At 36.5% G+C, this 22,406-nt stretch overlaps 1 protein-coding gene across 9 annotated transcripts in view; it reads right to left on the reverse strand.

Moving 5' to 3' along the window:
* The window catches only part of NOL4 (nucleolar protein 4), a 277,921-nt gene extending 270,629 nt beyond the window's left edge, over positions 1 to 7,292 (reverse strand). For 3 of the 9 annotated variants that reach the window (XM_036229931.1, XM_016153930.2, XM_036229930.1), the window contains exon 1: positions 4,430 to 4,866. Coding sequence is in view for 3 of the 9 variants with exons in the window: in XM_036229933.1 (XP_036085826.1) it covers positions 5,385 to 5,648 (264 nt within the window). In the remaining 6 variants the exon portion in view is untranslated. The other 6 variants (XM_016153924.2, XM_036229932.1, XM_036229933.1 and 3 more) reach the window with 5 other exon arrangements.
* Positions 7,293 to 22,406: the final 15,114 nt, after the last annotated feature.

Here is a 22,406-nt window from a genome sequence, read left to right on the forward strand (position 1 = left end):
TTTTTGTTATGAGAATGTACCACTTTTACAAGAACAGAGTTATTTTTATTTTCTAAAAATGGAGTAAAGAGGAAAAATATCTGAATAATACATACGTATGTCTATTATCTTAGATTTTATCTCTTTGTTGCAGTGTGATTTTCAGTTCATAACACATACCTAATTATAATTATAACATGGTGATTTTGCATTTGTAATAATACCTAAAACAGCTTTTTTTTTTTTTTTACCATTTATTCTGTGCTAGGCATATGCTATCTGCTTAGGAATTATTATTAATTCTTATTCAGAATGAGTTAGGTAAGTATTGTTACTGACATTTACAAAGAAGTAATCACATCTTTAGTTAAGAAAGTTCCCCTAACTCACACCTCTAGTAAATGTCAAATCTAGGATTTAAATCTTGCTCTGTCATCTATGCCCTGTCATCTATGTGGTCCATGAAGTTCATTTCATCTTGTTATCCCAGGATTATGCGCACAAATGTGACCTAAAACATATTACATTCACTTGAATCTTTCCCAGTGAGGTATAAAAAGTCTTAGCAAATACAGCAGCTGTTAAGGGAAGGTCTGCATGCAAGTCGCAGGAGATTGAAACTCTTGAGAATTACGCCACCATGTCCCCGCACATGATTCCTCATCTTTCCTCTGGCTTATGTATAAGGTCTAGAGTATAAAATCTTGAGAAATAGAATCTTAACTAGCTCAAGAGGCTTACAGAGGAAAAATATATGAGTGCTGTACCTTGCCCTCTTCCCCACTGTGGTTACTAGTAAGACAAGGAACCAATGGAAAAGTCAAGAATAGTATCTTAGGGAATAACCGTGGGTAACCTTCATATACTAACACAACCCGAGTTCCTCCTTACAGTCAGGGGAGCTTCCTCTACAAGCCCCTTGGCCCTTAATTCTCATGCCGGATTGGCTTCTAGTAAAGGTATCTACTATTCATTACATAGGCACTGTGCTAGGGACTTGACATGCATGATTTACTGCTCACAACAACTAACAAGGAAACACCAAAGTCAGCTAATAATGCACATTGCTGAGATTCATATTTGGGAACTTTTGACTCCAAAGACCGATGGCACAGGGTTTCCAAAACTACTTAAATACAGAGAAAAAACATCAGTTATCCAAAGCAATGCTGTGAAAGTATAGGAGAAAAGCAAAATTTTGTTTTCCTCTCAGTGACTACAATTATGCCACAGACACGAAGTATCATAATATATAACTGGTGCTGTTCTTCAGCAATGTTTTCTGGAATATCTGCAGCAGATTCCAGATCAAGGCCTAATGTATGTGTTGTGTGCCTCAGGCATGAAGTTAGGCCCAGTAGAAATGTATACAGCCTCCTTGGGAGGCATCATTTCCTTCACTCTGATGTAGCATAAGGAATTTATAACCAGAACCATAGCCAGAGAACTAAAAATAGAATCATTCGATAATTGTTTTTGAACCAGTACATGAATATTCAATCTAATCACTGTATAGTAATCAATTAGTATAGATAGAACAATACGAAATCTGAAGTTACAGATTACAGAACTGAATAAATCATCCTTCTTAAATGACATAACTAAAGGTAATGCATTTTCTTTTCTGAATGAAAAATTCATTTCATGTTTCCCAGTGGAATAAATATAAGAGGGAAAAAAAATACATGAAAGGCAAAAATTAAACCTCAGTGTCTATTCCTATAAATACAGGTCCAAGAAAAGCATCACTCATATTGTTTGATTTTACAGTTTGGATAGTCATTACCTTGTTTGCATAAGACTGAAAAACAAATAAAAAATGTGAGTTTACCAAATTTCCTAATGTTTTATACAGTGCAGTGGGGTTTTAAAAATAAACCATAATGCATTAATCATATGAGTAATGGAAAGGTTTAATGGATTTTCTGGGTATTTTCTAAGTTTACCTTTCATAATATCAAGTGGTATAATGTGTTTTGGTAGTTTAAATTGCAAGTGTGATGTTTCAACTAATTGTTGCCATAAAAAATGTCAATCAAGATGAAAAACTTCTAAAAACAAACTAAATTAGGACTGTCAAAGATGTAAAATAGAGTAACCATAGTAACACTAATTTAAAATGATCACTGATTAAACATTTTTGTAATCAATGTCAGACATTTGCTATATCTTTTTCAGAACTGTTTCAAGTTAACATTTCATTCTTCTAAATTTCTGACACCCTTAGTCTAAAAACATATAAAAATATTAGTAGCAGTATGGAAAAAGCTGCACATGATTGTGTACATGCACGTGCATGCCTCTGTGCACACGCAAACAAGGTCCCACTCTAGACTTAAAATGGCTGAGTTGTAGGATGTTGTTGCTTGGTGACCAAACAGTATCTCCTCAGCCACAGAGTAATCTAAACAGTGACAGATATGTCCCCTCAGCTTTAGGCATTGCCAGGACAAATATTAAAGGGCATGTTTATCTTTTCCAGTATTCTACAGTTTTATTTTATGCCAGTTGTCACTTGTTTGATTTTCTCATCAGTTAAATTTAGGCCTTAGGGGAAAGAGTAGTTGCAAAGCTACATCTATTCTTTTGGGGAAATAAGAGGTATAACCTAGCTTCTTTCAGACTGAAAGATAGCCCTGTTTCAAATAAGTGTGTGTGTTGTATCTGCTCGCTGCCAGTACAACCTCCCAGTTGCTTATCAGTTTCCCTTTCTTTCATTAAACACAAGTAGTTAATTAGACTCAGCCTGTCCTCTCCCCTTCTCTTTTTCCCTTTTCTCAGTAGTAATGATGTCTAATTATCAACAGCAGTGGGTTACTGCAACATCAGGCACAAATCTCCCTCACTGACAGCAAAGCCAGCTTCTAATAGCTGGAATGATTCTTAGTCTACTTGAACATACCATTAAAATGCAGTATTTTATTCAACCAAGATATGCCTTTGAAGGAAGAGAAAATATATTTTTTGTTTCTCTGGTGATTATACCCTTGCTTTATAAAGAAATATCAACATATTTTTAAGAAAGAAATAATTTGAGTTGTAGGGACACACACGATAAAAAAAGGATCTTTTATTTATTTTTTAACTCATTGAAATGACGATTGGCTGTCTCTCAGAGAAGGAGGAGCCTATACTTCTATGTCAGGAGCGGCATAAAAATTTCATAAAGAGCAATAGAAGAGTTCATGAATTAAAAACCTCTTCAACATCTCAAAACAGGCTTGAATGAAGAGCAGAGCTGTTAAATACTACATAGAAACCATTATCTAAGAATATCACTTGGATTATATTTTCTCCCAGAAATATATGGAATCTTTACTGAAAAGAGACAAATGTGTTACTTTATTACTAACCCTGGAGTTAATACTCTATATTAGATGTCTTAGCAGTAATTCTTTAACAGCTCTGCAGTAATTTTTGAATGAAAATATGGGTATCTGAGTATGAGAATTGCTGACATCTATGTTTATCATAATGCCTCTATAACCACACAGAATTTGTTATTCAGAATTTTCAGTTAATGTTTTAAAAAGGCACCTGGCTTGTACATATAGTAGATGTAACCAAATCCATGCAAGTATAAACTCATTGGACCAATTCAGGTGAAGCTACCAAACAGGTTAACAGAGGACCTAAGTGTAATATGAAAGAAAAGAAAAACCAACTTCTCAGCTAGCAATATTTTAAAGACATATACAGTATTATTAAATAATATTTAGGTAATTATATCTTAAATTATTTTATTCATTTAATTAGCTCAATATTGCTCAACGGAAAATACATTCTCAAGTTCTGATTTCCAGTTTACTTTATTTAACAATAAGTTATTTTTAAAAATCGGGTTCTTAATGTTATTCCCAATACAAATAAATCAAAATACTTCATTCTCTACAACTGACTTCTGGCTCATCCAGATGAAAATAAACATCAGTTCTAATCCATGCCCATCTAGTCCTCATTATTTAGTAATCTCACCATTGTTTTTAACGATGCCACATGCTAGAGAAGGCTGCATTTATACGTCTACCTCTTCTCAGACACTCTCCAACAATAGTACATTTAAGATAAAAAAAGAACTTTTATGTGTTTCCACTTCGCCTTTATTTCCATTTCTCATCTAAATTCCAAAACAAATACACTTCCCTCAAGCAACTACACCTAATTAATCTCGGGAAATTATAAACTGATTTTCAAACCTAAATGAGTCCTCCAAATAATCCTTTGAAAAACCTCTCATGCACATATTTCCAATTTAATATACCTCCGTCTGAGATAGAAGAATGGCTTTCAAGACATCTCTTTTCTAGCATCCTCCAGGAGTACTGCACGGGAAACAGTTGCCAGGAGGGAGGGTGGAAAAGGAACAAACGTTCAAGAAACCCTAAAGAGAGGCAAAAATGCAAAGGATGCCATACACCCTCCCCCGCCCCTGCTCCAGGCGCGTACCCACCTAGCATGGTGAAGAAAGAAGTCTCAGGGATCTGATCTGCAATCCTACTTGTAGCCCACAGTTCCCATCTTCTTAAAAAGGAAATTGACGCTGCCGCGGCTCCCCTCTGCCTTGTGAGGCTGAGATTTACCGGACTCTCAATGCCATTACCTTGCAGTGCCTGGGCTTAGAGCTTTGAGGACAGGAGACTAGAGCCATTCCAGAATGCGGAACAAATACAAACACCATTCGATTGCGCCCAAACCCATCTCTCTTTGTTGTTCATCTTGTAGCTACGGCTTTATTTGTGAAAGGGGAAGCGAGGAAGGGAATGGGGGCAGGGAGGAAGGAATCTCCAGGACCTTATCTACAATCTAAATAGTCGTGGCAAGATCTCTGGGAGTGATCAAGGCGATCGGACAGCCCTGTGTCTCCCAGGCGGCGGTCTAACAATAAAACCTGATAGTGTCTAGGGGGAAACCCCACATTCATGACTAGCACCACATTCGGGCTTTGTACCAATAAGGAGGCACTGTAGACTATCGATCAGAATCGTCTATTATCAGAGCGTGCAGCTGGGGTTCCGGTGTGGCCTTTATGCGCGGTGGCGAAGGCGGGACACGCGCCAGGCGCCCAGCAAACGACGTGGGACAATGGCCCAGCCCGAGGACGCGGGACGCCGCCCGACCCGGGGATGCAAGCTGCAGCAGCAGGTCCAGGAGCCAGGACGCCAGGAGCGCGGCGGACTCTGCTGGTGCGCTGCCGCTTTAAAATAAAGGACCACAAAGACTCCACGGTGGGGGAAACGCGCCTGGCTAATACGAGTGAGGACGACTTGGGGAGGGGGTTGAGAAGGCTGGGGGCACACGAGCCAACGGTGGCTCACGGAACCCCCCCCTCCTTTATTCTCCCTCTCTCCCCCCTCCCCGCGGGGCTGCTTTGGCAGACAAATAACAGAGGAAGGCGAGTCACTCACCGTGGTCTTGACGGGCACATAGAGCACTTGCTTGGCGCCGCCGCCACCCCCGCGGACCTCGTCCGGCTGGCCCAGCTGGAAGCCCTTCGATTTAACCCAGAATTTAAATTTGGCGTTGTCCGTGGAGCTCGACTCGGAGCCGTTGAGGAGCTGGACGATCCGCTCGTATTTTTTACGGGTCACCGTCTTGGTCTTGCCTGAGTCCCCGTAAGTCCTGAGGCACCAGTCCTGGAACTGGCGGTACATGTCGCGCTCGCTCTCCATGTTCCCTGCGCCCGGCCGCTGGCCGGATGCTCCCAGCGCACTTCGCACCTGTTTACCCCGGGCTCATGAAAATTGCAGCCCCCGCCACAGTGCAGGGACGCGAGGTCCCGGCCGCCGCCGGAGCCTGTCTCGGGTGGGGGGAAGGAATGGGGAAGGGAGGAGGGTCCGGTTGGGCACCAGCAATCAATGTCCTGTGCTACCAAGTCTCTGGTTCATTCGTAATTGCAAGGGATGTCTTGGATGCTTTTTACGTCCTCTTAGTGATGGGTCTCTTTAATATTGTGTGAGTAGAACCATCCCAACAGCATCTGGCCCAGAGAAGCTGGGTTTTGAATAATTAAATTCCCATTCCTTGGTTATTAAAAATCCCAATATTGACTTGGGGTGGTCCCTCGACGCCTCGCACCGGGCTGTGTCCTGGGCAGGGCAGGTGGAGCGCAGCGCCGCCTCCCCGCGAGCGCCCCAGAAGCTTCCCCAGCGGCCTGCCTGGCGGTCCAAGAGCGAGGGCTGCGCCTCTCTCAAAAACAGCAGCCCCGCGGAGCGCCCTGGAGCCCCGAAGGGCACCTAAGTCCCCCGGCTCTCCTTCCTCCAGGGTCCTGTTCCTCTTCGGCCTTCCCGAAGTGGGGTGTTAAGAGACTAGAAAGAGAAAGTTCTTACCTGTCACGTTGTTAAACCTAGTAAATCCTGTTACACAGAAAAAATTTTTAAAGGTATTTCTAAAACGGCTTAAAATGTCATTTCTTCAGAGGCATTTAGGCTAAATTCCAGCCCTGCAGGTCTGTTCCAGGAGTTAAGTCCCAGAATTAGCAAAGCATTCGTGGAGATTTGGCCACAGTTCTATAGGATAGACAGTGGTACCCCAAACAGATCTCCGTCCAGGGGGAGGTGGGTAAACGAAGGCAGGCCGCTGGCGGTGTGTCTTCCGGATAATGATAGGGTCCCCAGACAGGGCTCCTCTGGTTTCTGCTGAATTGGGCACAGGCATAGAAGTTTATGATGCTTAAAACCCTTTGCATGAAATTAAAAATACAGAGAGAGATGGTTTCCCCCTTGCTTGGTTACAGTTTGCAGTTCACACAGGAGGTTTCGGGTGTCTATTTTCCCCCTGCCACGTCATGGACACCCCCTCCACGGCTCAGAGTAACCAAATACGAGTTCCTCTGGACGATTTTCTCAAGCAAATAAAATATGCGGTTCCTCCATTCAGGATTCCCATCCGTCTGTTACAGAGCTGGAAACAGGGGAGTTCCCATCCTCCTCGCGCTGCGATTGCGGCCGCTCTTTATTCTACTCTCTGCGGAGGCCAGCGCCCGTCCCGGGAGGCGGCTCTGCCAGGAAAGCGGCCGGACCACTGCCCGACGCCTGGTCTCTGTCCTAGCCCACCTTCGCCCCTGGTCGTCGTATCCAAGACGAAAGCCCGGAATGGGAACGCGGAGTATTTGTAACCACTGCGCCGCAGCGGGTCCCCGCACTTGCAAAATGGTCAGTGGCTCCTGCTCGGCCAGGCTGAGTGTGTGCGTGTGTGAGCAAGGGAGCGAGGGTGTGCGGTGCGCGGGGGGTGCGCTGTGTGCGCGCGTCTCCGAGAAGGTCTCGCGGCGGCTGGAGCTGGGACTGACAGCCCGGGCGGAGCGCGAGCAGCTCCACACACTAAACCTCTCGCCTCTCCCCTCACCCCCACCCCTCCCACTCCCCTCTCCTCCCACCCCCCCTCCCAGCCCCTTCCAAGCTCTCTGATTGGTCAATGGGACAAAAGTTTCTGTGGAGACGGCTGGGCGCTGACGTCACGGGCAGAATTGTCCCATTTAGGGATCCCGGGGGCAGTGCGCATGCTGCAGGCTGCAGGTTAGAGGCAGGAGGAGGTAGCAGCGGGCCCGGCGGCAGCCAGGTGGCGGAAAGGAGCACTCAGCATCCAGGTGGGGGGACGACTCCAGCAGGGTTTCCATGGAGATTCCTCTGGGTCTAGCCTAAAAACAGCAGATCAGCTGACACCATTAGCTCAGGACCTAATTACTGCTTATTGGAGCAACAAATGAGGGAGAGGGCCAGCTGCAAAGGAAGAGTTTTTATCCACCCTACCCCACACCCCCCTACTCCTCCTTTCTCCCCTCTCAGTCGTTCTTGAGTCCCGGGTGAATTCTCATTAACTTGCAAGATTCCTGCAACAACAGCTCCCCTTCTCTAGAGGCCACCCTGGTTGCTTTTATTATCTTTATTTCCTTCTTTTGTATCAAAAAAAAAAATGTTAAAATAAATCAGCTGTTCTGAGTCCTTGAATTTTTGACCAGTAAATATACAGCTAAGAGTCCACTGTCCAACAGAAGTCACAGGTGGATCTAATAATCTAATACAGGTGTGGCGGGTCACTTTCAATTCATTGAATTGGACAATTATATTTAGGCCTTTCTCGTTTTTGTTTTCGTTTTTTTTTTAATTTTAGTATCTTAAATACATAAATAATTTGGAACAAGCAATTGAACGGAAGTATCTTTTGAATCACCTACATGTGGTATACCTCACAGGAACAACTCTTGTTGAAAGTTTCCCTTGTGGCATCAGAGATAGAAGATTATTCCAAGCCAATAGGTCTAGATTTTATTGTATATTGGCCACGTTTCCTATGAGATTTTGGAAGCGTAGTTGGTCCCCTGGTGGTCATTCATTCAAGAGTAAGCTGGTTCTGTAGAGTTTACTTTCTTATTGTTATCACTTCATTCACAGTTTCAGAATTCTTTTTGTCAGCTCTTTCATCTGAAAAGTCATCCTATCTGCTCTAAGTCTTATTTAAGTGCTTTCAGACCCATGAAGCCAGGCTTCCTTAAGTACTCCAGTTAAAATAATGTCTTTAAACTCCTCTGAATAGTGTCTTTCATTTTTTAAGCCTTGTCTCATAGTAAGATATACATTTTACATTGGCATATAGTGCATGAGTACATTTGTCCTCCAAAATTTTTGTGAAAAAAATATTTTATTACATGCAATACACATTATTTGCCTTTTTCTCTTATTTATGATCATTACTATTATGTAAATTGTGGTCTTAATCCAGTAAGTTTATTTTGTGATACAGCAAAGGATAACTGGCAACCTATAGTTTAGAAAACATTGTTTTAGGTCATAAGAACTATACCCCTTCTTGTTTTATATATTTTCCTGTGAGTGTGTTTCATTGGTCAGGTAGACTTGAATGGAAGACCCTTGAGAGTTGGCATTTTCTTGTTATCCAAGTAAGTCTAGCACAGTGAACAATGCACATAGTAAGTACTTAGTAAATATATGTTGAGTTAATAAAGGGAAGAGAGGAAGGAAAGGAAGAAGCCAGCATGCCCAATCCTTGACCATCCCTTTTGACTTCTGCTGGGTAGTATTGGATGAAATTGGTCTTTACTTAAGGAAATATCAGGACTTACCATATACATGTATTCATTTTATTAATGACTATACTTGATATTCCATTTAACAAAAATTAGAACTCTTTCAACATAAAGAACTCACAGAATAAAAGCAAAAATGTAATTGACCCCCAGCTGTATTAACTAGATATGGTATATAAGCAAAAAATTAAAAAACTAATTAAAAGAGGTCATACAAGATTCACTTTTAAGAAGAGGTAATTGATTAATTGCTGAAATAATATTCACATTAGACTAAAGGAATAGAGAGTTCTAGGATTTTAAGAGCCAAGCTTTCAGAGCCCTGTGGACTCTCCTCTCCAGCGGAACCAAAAATGTACCCTATTCTTTACTTGTACTCATTATTGATTGCACAGGCTGAGTCAACATTTTTTTTTACCATATCTTGCCCCACTAAGAGCATAAACACCTAACAAAGTCTAAATAAAATCTGTTTCATCAACTTTGGATTTATTTCCCTCCTTTACTTCTAACTTCTTTATTGTCAGGTCTTCTCGGCTCCACCTGGAGGGTCACACTGAGTCCTTCCTTCAGCCTGTTCAGCCCATTTGAACAGGCTGCCTGGAATTTAATTTGACATTTCCCAAGATGCTTACTTCAGAATTTTCTCTCTATGGAGCATCTCTCCAAAAAGTGACTCTTCACCCCCACATTTAAATACAAATCCCTAACCCCAGCCCAGAGTCCTGCTTGCTATTTATAAAGAGAGGAAATCAGAAATTGTTATATCAGAAAATTACATTTTAATTAAAGATAATTTAAATTTTGGACTATAATCACATGATTTTCTTATGAAAGTGAAATTTCTCCCAACCTCATGGTCATTTGTATATGACATTTTTAAAAAGTCTAAAAATCTTGCACTTGAATATCAACCACAAATATTTATGTGACACTACAAATTTATCAGCAAAATGTTACAGTGCAAACAACACATAATCTGTAATCATAAACTAGTGTTCAAAGAATAATCATGCATCCATTCTAACAACTATGCTTTCATTCAACAAATACTTACTGAATGCCCATTACTCTGATAGGTTCTAGGGTTAAGGGAGTCAATAAAGCAGGAGCATGTATGCAGTCCTCATCTGATGGAACTTTAATTTTTCTAAGGAAAATAGATATAATAAAGAAATAATGGGTGCTTGAGAGAAGTGCTCTTCTTTCCAAATAGGTAACATTTATCATGGCACCTGAAAGATGGCAAAGGAGTTAACTTTGTGAAGGTCCAGGAAGGGGAATTATAATCACAGCATAAAGGTCCTAAGGCAAGAGCTCTAGGCATATTTGAGTAATAAAAAGAATGCCAGTGCAAATGAGCTTATTGAGCCTAAACAGAGAGGTAGATTATGAGGTCTAAATATTCTTCTGCAGTCAGATCTTGTAGGGCAGTGTTCTCTGAAATAATGAGTTTGTATTTTATTTTTGGTCCAGTGGAAAATCAATAAATGGTTTTAAGCAAGAGAATTACATGAGGTGCATTTTTATAAGTTTCACTGGCTACTTTGAGGTGAAAGGATTGTAAGCGGGCAAGCATAAAAACGACCAGTTAGAAGCTTGTGGTAGTTGTAGTAACTTAGATGAAGTATTATGGTGATGAATTAGAAAGGTAAGGGTCAAAGTAAAGGGAGAGATGCGATGGATTGAAGATATGTTTTAACTATAGAAGGCTTGCCATGGATTGCATGTGGCAGGTGATAGAAAAGATTGGGTCAAGGATGGTTATATGTCTTGTAGCCTTAGTAGCGTAGCATAGCTAGTAAGGCCACTGACTTAGGGGAGTTTGAGGGAGAAACAGATTGGGAGTTGGAGGCTGAGGTAGAAGCAGAAGCGGGTTGGGTGGAGAGACAGGAAGAAATAATTTAATTTCAGAAAAGTTAAATTTGAAATACTGGGAGAGTTGTTCATGTAGGCATTTGAATATAGAAGCTAGAACTACAGAGAAAAGTCTGGACTGGAGATATAAATATGGGGAATTTAAAATCATAAAAATGAATGACATCACCTCCACCTACATTCCTACATCCCTCAAAAGGAAAGCCTCCATCTTTTGATACTGATTTTTTATACAGTAATATCCTATGACTAAAATAGAATGTCATATTCTAAACAGCAGAAGTTGGCCTGTATTAGTATAACACTAATAATGGGACAGCCTGAAAAAGAGAGCAAAGCCATTTGGATCAATCTCTGACTAGACCTGAACTTCTAGTGAGTTCCAAAATTTATATGATCTTAAAATCATTTAAAATTTAAAAATGAAAGATTGCAAGCTTTGATTAGCCCTAATCTAGATTAGATCAGGGCCTGGAGGCATGTTAAAATAGGAATCTAAAACTTGAGGATGGCCTCTGACCAAATCTGTCATTGAGAGGATCAAATAATTACTGTCTACTGAGTTGAGTCAGTTAGAGAATTTGATCCATTTTAGCTAGAGTAGACATTATGTTGGATTGTACTTCCTACTTTGAAACTGGGAAGTTCTGAACATCTTTGTGCGTTCAGATACTTAACAGTCTATTAATAACTCTTTCAAGTAAAGGAAATTTGTAAAGGAAGCAAATAGCCAACTCAATCAGCAACTCGATTACCATATAGCATGGGAACTTTTCAAAATAAAACAGAAAAAACAAAAAGCAGAAATGTATCATTTGTGCAGATAAATTTGGAACCACATAAGAAATGTCACAAATCTGACTTTATTAGTTGATTTCAATTCTATTGACTTTTCTCCTAAATGATTCTGAAAAGAGTCTATCTTTAGTATGCTGTAGCTATCCTTTGGTTCAGGAAAGAAATGCTTTTGAGAGAGTTTAAATAGTGTCTTGATCTTTATGGCTGTCATTACTAAGACACATAAAAATATTTCTTTTTATTTGTAAGCTATCAGTACAAGCAGTACTATCAGTACTTTTATTCTATTTTCCAATCAAAATACAAAAAAAATTAGAAATTTCATGTTCATTCTTTGACCCCAAATTAACTGGTACTTTTGTTCAGTATGGTCATCAGTAAATATGATGTATTGGTCAGAAGTTAATTTCCATAAATATTTAAGTGTATAAACTAAGAATAAATTAGATTTAATAATCTAGTTGAGTTTCTGAATTTATCTTTAATTCCTACCTTTAACATCTCTATACAAGCAAGTCCATTGCTCAGCCAGTTTCTGCATTTTGACAGCCACATATGGATTCATTCAACATTCATCCACCCAACATTTTTATTTAGCTGTTATAACTATGATAAAGTCCAAAGTTAACAGTCTGGTATTCATGTCCCTTGTAATAGAGAAGAAAATACATTTTTTTTTCTGGCCTCAATTATTGCTTTATTTCCCACTAGCCATATGGTTTATCTTTTCTTCCAAAATATATGTCTTAAAACAGTAATTCACATATTCATCCTCAACTTGGTGGACAGTACTATTGTAGAATTTCTACATTATTTTTAGAATTGTTATTTTGTCTTAGAAAATAACTCCTGGGGAGAGGAAGGAACCCACCTCTACCCAACTTCCAGTATACTTTTCCATACTTTCGATTTTATTGTGATTTCTTGGAGTGAGCCAATTAATGTCTTATCACAATCATCTAGCCCTTATATCTTAATTATAATATGTTATTGAGTGTAGGATATTTGTTTCATTTGTAATTAAAAGTGATAAGAACAGACACAGATTTCTTGGCTCAAACTACAGACTCTAGAAATTGTTTTCACAGGGGATCCATTTGAGTTCAAACATTGAAATCTGGAAAATAGCTGTAACAATGCTAAAATACTGGAGGTTTTTTCTTGTTTTTGAAAAAGAAAGGGAAGCTGAAGGAATAACTACTTCTGGTTTCACCAGGGCTAGTAATAGGCATTGAAAAGCAAGGCATCAAATAAGGTTTTAGATTTTCCTTTTTTCTCTTCTAACATGAACATCTCCCGAGCCTATAGGAAAATCTTTAATTAGGCTTCTTGATCAACAAGCAGAGTAACCATTTAGAAATTTCAAACAGTTAAGGTTTTCTTATAGCTTATACTGAGTTTTGGAAATGAGTTAACTTTGAAAAACTGAAGGGTTCATCTTATATGCAAAAATACATCATAGGCAATGTAATTCAAACTGTCCGCTTAGTGATTCTGCTAGCCTGGAAAAGCAGAGCACCAACATGGGACACTCTTCTATTTATCTCAATAAATTGTGAATTTTAGATTGAACTAGTCTTCAAGGCAGAGTTTTACACATTTGTGCATGAGACACAAATTGCCTAACATATCATACAACATTATTAAGAACGATGTTACTAGATACAATAAAGCTATGAGCCAATCAAAACTTTGTCATTTTTGTCATTAATTTCTAATTTGGTGTGATGATTGAATGAACCCCCACATACAAAGGGGAAGAGGAAGCATCGCCTTGAGGATCAGTGATAAAGGATGATATACAAAAACAGCTATATTTCTGAGTATATTTATGTGCATATATGTTTTAGAAACCCAAATATACATGAATTTTCAAACAACAGTTGTCCTCGAAATATCAAGATTTCTTTGGCTCAAATAAAATCATCTGAGCATATCATTTTGTTTGAGTATTAAATTTACTAACCCAAAGTAAAATGAAGTGATTTCATGCATTATGCTTTTTAAAATTGTTTCAAAATATTCATATGACCATTATTTTCTAAAATATCACAAAACTTTGTCATTTATAGGTATCAATCACTTAATTAAGATCTATATCGTGATGATATTGGCTTACTTTCCTATGAATATAGATTAAGGTAAAGGCATAATATTGATTTATACATTTTAAACATAAAATTAATATAGATTTCTGTTTCTAGTGCTCTGGCTCACTAGAGATCCTAAGAGCCCCTTTTTCAAGAAAGAAACTCAAGGATACATAATGAGTACCTTTGATTTCATCCCTGGGCTCTTTGGACATGGGAAAAGTATCTCACTTCTCACTCCAAAAAAAATCTACTAAATACTGATCAGTAAGCAGGCAACACACTAAAGGGGCTAGAGTAACTTATGAGAGAAGTCAAAGCAGCATTACAATAGGAAGACTGAGCATTAAATCAGCAGTACAATGCTGGATTTGTGCCTGAAACTTCTGTAGTAAGCCAGAGACCCTTGAAGGGTGCTAAAATAATTATGAGGTTGGCCTTGCCTCCTAGCTCATAGTAGAGTAAATATAAATTATCTGTAGATAAAAACATCCACAATTAACTAGTCAGGTTTGTCTCAGATTAAGATCAACCAAATGTGAGCATACAATTATAAATGTCCAACAACAATAAAACCAACTATCATCTACAAAAGCCAGCACAAGAAACAAGAACAAAACTAAACCACCAAAGATTTAATTCAAAAACAAACTAATCCATGGTGGTAGAAGTAAGCAGAGTGGTTCTTTTGATTGTAGTGACCAGTAGAGGACACTAAAAGGTTTTCTAAAATGCTAGTAACATTCCGTTTCCTAATCTATGTGCCAATTACAAAGGTGGTTCACTTTGTGAAAATCCATTGAGTTATATACTCATTATTAGTGCATTTTCCCATGTACGTTAATCTTCAATTAAGTAGTTCACTTTTAAAAAGCAAGAAACATGCAAACTTTGTAGAGCAATCACTAACAATATATTTAAAGTATAATTGTTATACTGAGAGAGGAGGTAAAATGGGATCATAGAGAATACTAAATTAAAACCAAAGAAGATAAAAATGGGAGGAAACAAAAACCAAGATAATAATAAATAGAAAAAAAATAGATACAAACATGGTAGATATTAATCCAATGATATAAATGTGATGACTTTAAATGTGAATGATCTAAAACACCAATTAAAAGATAGAGATTGTCAGAGTGATAACAAAACAAGAGCTAACCATAAATTGTCTATAAGAAACTCAGTTTAAATATAAGAATTCATATAAAATAAAAGTAAAGAAATAAAGATATGCCATGTTAACACAATGAAAAGAAAGCTAGTTATATATTAATTTCAAAAAAGCATACTTCAGAAAAATAAAAATTATTAGAAATAAGGATAAGTGCATAAAATAATAAAGTAATTGGTTTTTCATTTACATATAACAATTCTTATTAATGTGTATGCACCTGATATCAAAAATATGTCAGGCAAAAACTGATAGAATTGCAAAGAGAAATAAATCTGCCACTATAGTTGAGATTTCAACAACTTTCTGCCAGTATTGATAAACAAAGCAGGCAGAAAATCAATGAGGACATAGGTCTGAACAGCACTATCAATCAACTTGATCTCGAATATTTATGGAACACTCCATCCAACAACAGCGGAACACATATTCTTCTCAAGTACACATGATACAGTTATCAAGATATACCACATTCTGGACCAAACAAAAAAAATTACAAATTTATAACACTATAAATTATACAAAGTATGTCCTCAGACTGTACAGAATTAAGTTAGAAACCAATAACAGAAAGATAGTCAGAAAAAAATCCCCAAATTATGGAGATTAAATAAAACATACAAATAATTCATGGATTCAAGAAAGTCTTTAGTGAAATTTAAAAATTATTTTGCATTAATTGAAAATGAAAATGTACCTTGTTAAAAATTTGTGGGATGCAGCAAAAGCAGTGCTTAGAGGGCAATTCATATCATTAAATATAAATGTAAAAGCAGTAACCTATCTTCCACCTTAGGAAACTAAGAAAAATGAGTAAAGTAAGCTGAAACAAGAAGAAAAAAAGAAAATAATACAAAATTAAAGGAGAAATCAATAAGATTGAAAATAGGAAAACAGTTGAGAAAGTCAACAAAATCAAGAGCTGGTTCTTCGAAAAATACAATGAAAGCAGCAAACCTCTAAAAAACTAACCAAGGAAAAAAAGAGAAGTTATAAATTACCAAGCTCAAAAGTGAAAGATCTTTACAACTTATCACATATACATTAAAAGGGTGAGAGACACTCTAAACAACAATATGCCCACACATTTGATAACTTAGTTAAAATGAACCAATTCCTTAAATAACAAAAACTTCCAAAATTCACACTAAGAAATATAGATAATCTGAATAGACCTATATCTATTACAGAAATTTAATTGATAATAACCTTCCAAAAAAGAAAACACCAGGCCCAGAGTTTTTCATTGGTAAATTCTGCCATTTGGGGGAAGAAATGATTCTGCTCCACAATCTCTTCTAACAACTGGAAGCAGTGAACAGTTTCTAACTCATAATGCAGCCATCATTACCTCAGTACCAAAGCTAGACAAAGACATCTCAGGAAAAACTACAGACCAATATCTCTTATAAACACATATGTAAATATACTAAACAAAATGTGCGAAGCACATATAACAATATATAAAAAAAATACACCCCACTCCAACTAAGTGGAATTTATTCCAGATAAAGAAAGCTGGTTCAACATTTAAAAATCAATTATTATTATCCATCAACCAAGAGGATAAAAAAATTATACAACCATATCATAACTGACAAAAACAAAGCATTTGACAAAATCCAACACTACTGATGATAAAATTCTGGCTAAATAGGAGTAAAGGAACTTTCTCATGTTGATAAAGAACATCTATAAAACCCCTAAAGCTAACAACATATTTAATGGTGAGAAACTAGATAATTTCCCAATATTTCAGGACTAGGCAAGAATGTCCCACCTCACCACTCCTATTCAACATAGTATTATAAGTCCTAGCTAGTGCAATAAGATGAAGAAAGAAAGGGGAGGGGGTGAGGGAAACCTACATTATCTTCAGTTAAGCAACGAGAATTTGGACTTTATTAAAAATAAAAATGTCTGCTCTGTGAAAAACACTGTTACAAGAATGAAAAGAAAAGCCACAGATTGGGAAAAAACATTTGAAAAACACATATCATATCTAATAAAAGACTTGTATGCAAAATATACAAAAAAAAAAACTCTGAAAACTCAACAATTAGAAAACAAACAAATCTATTTTAAAAATGGACCAAACTTTAAACATAAATCTCACTCATGAAAGTAAATATATGGCAAATGCACATATGAAAAGATGCTCAGCATCATTTGTCATTAGTCCATTGTAAATTGAAACAATAAGATACCACTATACCTATCATAATGGCTAAATCCAAAAATCTGACAGTACTAATTGCTGAGAAGGATGTGGAATAGGCGCTCTCATGCATTGCTGGTGGGGTTGTGAAATGGCACAATCACTGTGGCAGTCTGGCAGACAGTTTGGCTGTTTCTCAAAAAGCAACACATAGGTCTGTCAATTGCACTCTTAGGTTTCTACCAAACTGATCTGAAAATCTATGTCCACACAAAAAAACTGCCTGTGAAAGTTTATACCAATTTTAATACCAAAAACCGGAAGCAACTGAGAAGCCCTCGAAAGGTGATTAAGTACACAAACTATAGTACATCTGTATAATAGATATTGTTTAAGAGATAAAAAGATATAGATCTTAAATGCATATTGCTAAGTGAAAGTTTGAAATGATTACACACTATCATTTCCTAATTATATGACATCCTAAAACAAGCAAAATTATAGATATAGTAAAAAGATCAGTGGTTTTCAGATGTTTGGTGTGGGGATGGTTTTTGAATAAGCAAAAAGAGAATTTTTTTTTAGAACAGTAAACTATTCACTATGACAGTATAATAGTGAATTCAAGACATTGCATTTGTCGAAACTCATAAAACTTAACTGCACAAAGAGTGATTTTTAATGCATACAAATTTTAAATAATTTCAGAGGTCAAGGATCCCAGGATGGAATGTAGAATATGACAAGACAATCTAACCAATTTACAAATGTACGAATATAATCTCACTAAAGGGGAAAGTAATAGTGACCCAAGTAACTGGAAATGAATGGAGTCTATGACAGTAAAGTCAAAAGAAAATTTATCCAATGATAAATATATTTCCCATGGAGGTAAGGATTAATATTTTTCATAGTTCTGTGCATTTATACTTGAACTGAACAGTTAAGTAAATGGATATCAGGTGGTTGGAACCAGATCTCACTATTGGGATGGGAGTTTACACATAAGCAAGGGGAAAAAGCTAGAACAACCTACATGTTAATATTAGTTGGATTAGAGTTGGAGACATCAGTATGAACTCATATTTAAATTACTATAGATAAAGATGTTTACATATGGAAATATTTATAGGTATGTATATACATAAATTTGTATATACATTGAGTAACACAATTCCTTGCTCTGTGATCTGAGAGGGTCTAGAATAACAACACCTAATGACAAGGAGCACACCTAACTCCCACATCTTGGTTTTTAATACCCTTCTAAAACAGAAGGGTCTACAGCCATGCCACCTTGAATAAGCCCCATTTGTCTGATCTCAGGGTCGGGCCTGGTTAGTACTTGGATGGGAGACCACCTAGGAAGAGCAGGTACTGTAGGCATAAAAAAAATAAAATAAAATAAGGGATTGTAAGCTGACAAGGTCCTTGCAATCTGTAAGGTCAACCAAGGATTGCCTCACCAAAATAATAATAATAATTAATAATAATAATAATATAAAATAATAAAATAAAATAAAATAGAAAAAATCAGGGCTGCTTGGAGTAATGGATGGTTATGGGACTGGGTCAAGAAATAGATGAGCATGGAGCATTTTGTAATGCCAAAAAGGAAGCACAAGAAAAAAAGAAAAAAAAAAACAAAGAAAATACTCAAAACTAAAAAGCCGAGATGGTGTGTGTCAAAGGGATATAGGAGCTATTTTCAGAAGCTCCCAATGGCCAAAGCTAGACAATTTGAGCAAACAGAAAGGTGCTTTCTGCAATAAAGTGTTCATGCTTTGTAAAAGTGTGAATTAACTAAAGCTTACCTCCATCATTCCACCTGTAAATACTGCTGTAGCTCTCCTAAGGATGGAAGAACATAACTCTCTTTCCAGTACTCATCGTTATTATGATGCAGTTGTTTAAAAACAAATGCTGTTTATATTGTCTTCGAACCATAAGAATCATAGAAACAAATACAAATCTGAGAAGAATACGGACCTACAAAAGTGAAAAAAATAAAATATCATCATCATCATCATCATCATCATCATCATCATTATCATCATCATCACACAAAACTAAAAGTTCAATATTCTATCTCTACAACCTATTCTAAAAAGGCTCTCTTAAGGAAAAAAGAAGGTCATACTAAGGTACCATGATGCAAGGTCAATGCCTGAGTCAGAATCAAACTTGCCTTTCTAAGACACTGAAAAGTCTTATCTCCTTGTCACTATTTAGAATTTTCACCTGAGGTCTCCTTCAAGCCTTTGAAGAATGAAAAGTAAAACCTGTATCTCAGATTATTGGGAGGTATAGTAGTCCCCAAAACAAAAGAGAAAATTCTCTAAAAGAAGCTTTTAAGTTTATTAAAACAATGAAAGAAGTACTTTTCAGATGTATGCTACCATGCTCATACCCTGAAAATGTTAATGTATTATTCTCCATCTCAACTGAACCCATCTAAATAGGTGGATATAAGAGTTGAGACATATTTTCAAACAGTCTAACATTATATTCTCTATATATAATGTTATATATTAATACATATTTATTATATTCATGTATATATACCATATAATGTATACATACCATATATTTGCATACATGTATGTATCACGTATATATACAACAAACATCTCTATAAAGTTATATATAATGTTAATATATAATATACATATTCAAATGTACTGTATCAGTCAGTCCCTACTTTTTCATTCTTGTCCTAAACTGTCACCCTATAGAACATATTGTGGATCCTGATCTTCAGAATCATCAGTTTGGATTTGGCAGAATTTCCTGCCTTCCAAACAGTTTAGTGGTTAATACTTCATGGAATTTTTGGAGCTGTTTCTGCACAAACTCTAGAATCTTAAATTAGAAATCAGTAACAGAAAGATAGCACTGGAATAAAAATATTTGCATATAACTATAAAAAATACACAAAATCAATATGTGGAAAGCTACAAAACTCTGATGAAAGTAATCAAAGATCTTTAAAAATGGAATGGTGTCCCATATTCATGTATTGGAAGACTTAATATTTTTAAAATGTCAGTTATTTCCAAGTTTATCTGTAGGTTTTATGCAATCCTAATTAAAATATCCACAAGCTATTTTGTAGATATCAATAAGCTGATCCGAAAATTTATGTGGGAAGTTAAAGGAACTAGAATAAGCAACACAATATTGAAGAACAAAGTTAGAGGACATACATTATCCAATTTCAAGATAATCCATTGGTGAAAGAATAGACATATAGATCAATGAAACAAAACATACAGCCACCAAACAGACCCAAAGAAAATAAAACCAACTGATTTGTGCAAAGATGCAAAGACAACTCAACAGACAGGTGGTCTTTTTCAAGACATGGCACTGGAACAATTGGATGTCCACATACATCAATATGACCCTAGACACAGACCTTATACTTTATACAAAAAATAACTCAAAATATGTTTCCATTCCAGCTATCTTTCTGTTATTGATTCATAATTTAATTCCATGTGGTCTTAGGGCATACTCTGTATGATTTTTATACTTCTAAATGTGGTCTATTTTTGTAATTGTCCATATGAGCTTGAAGAATGTGCATTCTGCCGTGTTGGATGGAGTGTTGTACAAATGCAGCTTAGATCCAGATAATTGATGGTGCTGTGCACGTCATTTATATCCTTATTTATGCCTGCTCTATCAATTACTGAGAGAGGGATGTTGCAGTACGCAACAATGATAGTGGATTTGTCTATTTTCCTACAGTTCTCTCAGTTTTAGTTTTATGTATTTGGAGACTCTGTTGTTATTTGCATACATGTTAGTGGTTATTATGTATTCTTAGGGAATTGATCTCTTTATCATTATGTAAAGCTCCTCTTTATCACTGATATTTTTCTTGCTTTGATGTCTGCTTTGTCTGAAATTAATATTTATGCTTCACATTTCTTTGGTAAGTATTAGGGTGGTATATATTGCTCCATCTTTTTCCTTTTAATCTATCTGAGCCTTTACATTTAAAGTGAGTTTCTTGTACAATGCATATAGTTGGGTCTTGTGTTCTTATCCACTGTGATGATTTGTCTTTTGATTGGTGTATTTGGACATTCATTTAAAGTGATTAATGATATGGTTGGATTAGTCTCTACCATATTTTTGTATTTTATTCATTGCATTTGTTTTTTGTTTCTTCTCCCACTTCCTTTTCCACCTTTATTGTTAATGAAGCATTTCATGATTCCGTTTTAATTTCTCTCTTAATGTACCAATTATATTCCTTTCAAAAATTTTTAATGGAAACCCTAGTATTTATAATATGCGTTTTAAACTAAAATAAGTTTGCCTTCAAATAAGATTATACCACTTCATGTTTACTTCCAGTATCTTGGTATCTTATAACTGAGGATTACCAATTTCTCCCTTCCACTGCTTGTGACATTACTGTCATTCATTTGCAGTATCCATATACTATAATAATTCAATAAATTCTTACTATTATTGTTTTTACCAATGGTTATCTTTCAGATCAATTAAAATAAGACAAAGAAAAAATTTATTTTATCTTTATTTATTCCTTTTCCAACACTGTATAGATCTGAGTTTCTGATCTAAATCATTTTCCTTCTGTGTGAAGAGTTTCTTTTAACATTTCTTACAAGGAATATCTACTGATAATGAATTCTCTGTTTATCTGAGAAAGTCCTTCTTGATTTTTAACAAGATGTTTACTATAATTCTCATTCTATTTACTCTATAGTTAAGGTGTGCTTTAGGATATTCTTTGTTTTTCATTGTCTTAGTTTAAATATGATGTGCTGGTGTATGTGTTGGTGTTTGTGTTTGTTTGTTTGTTTATTATAGTTATGCTACTTGGTGTTTTCTGAGCTTCCTTCTTCCAGGATCTGTCTATGGCTTTTTGATTCTATCGACATGTCTTTGAGCTCAGTGATTTTTTTTTCGCTTGATGTGTCTAGTCTATTGATGATCCACAAAGGCCTTCTTAATTTTTGGTACAGTGTTTTGATTTCTAACTTTTCCTTCTGTGTCTTTCTTAGAGTTTACATCTCTCTGCTTACATCTCTTCTTGTGGGTTGTGGGTTTTCTATATTTTTTTTTCCCATTAGAGCATTTAACATGTACATCATAGTTATATTAATTTCCTGTCTGATAATCCTAACATCTTTTTCATACCTAAGTCTGGTTCTAATGATTGCTTTGACTCTTCAGAATGCATTTATCTCTTTGCCTCTTGGCATCATTTTCAGTTTTTTATTGAAAGCTGGACATGTTATATCAGGTCAT

This window comes from Rousettus aegyptiacus, unplaced genomic scaffold, assembly GCF_014176215.1.
Source record: "Rousettus aegyptiacus isolate mRouAeg1 unplaced genomic scaffold, mRouAeg1.p scaffold_m13_p_12, whole genome shotgun sequence".
Taxonomy (NCBI): domain Eukaryota; kingdom Metazoa; phylum Chordata; class Mammalia; order Chiroptera; family Pteropodidae; genus Rousettus; species Rousettus aegyptiacus.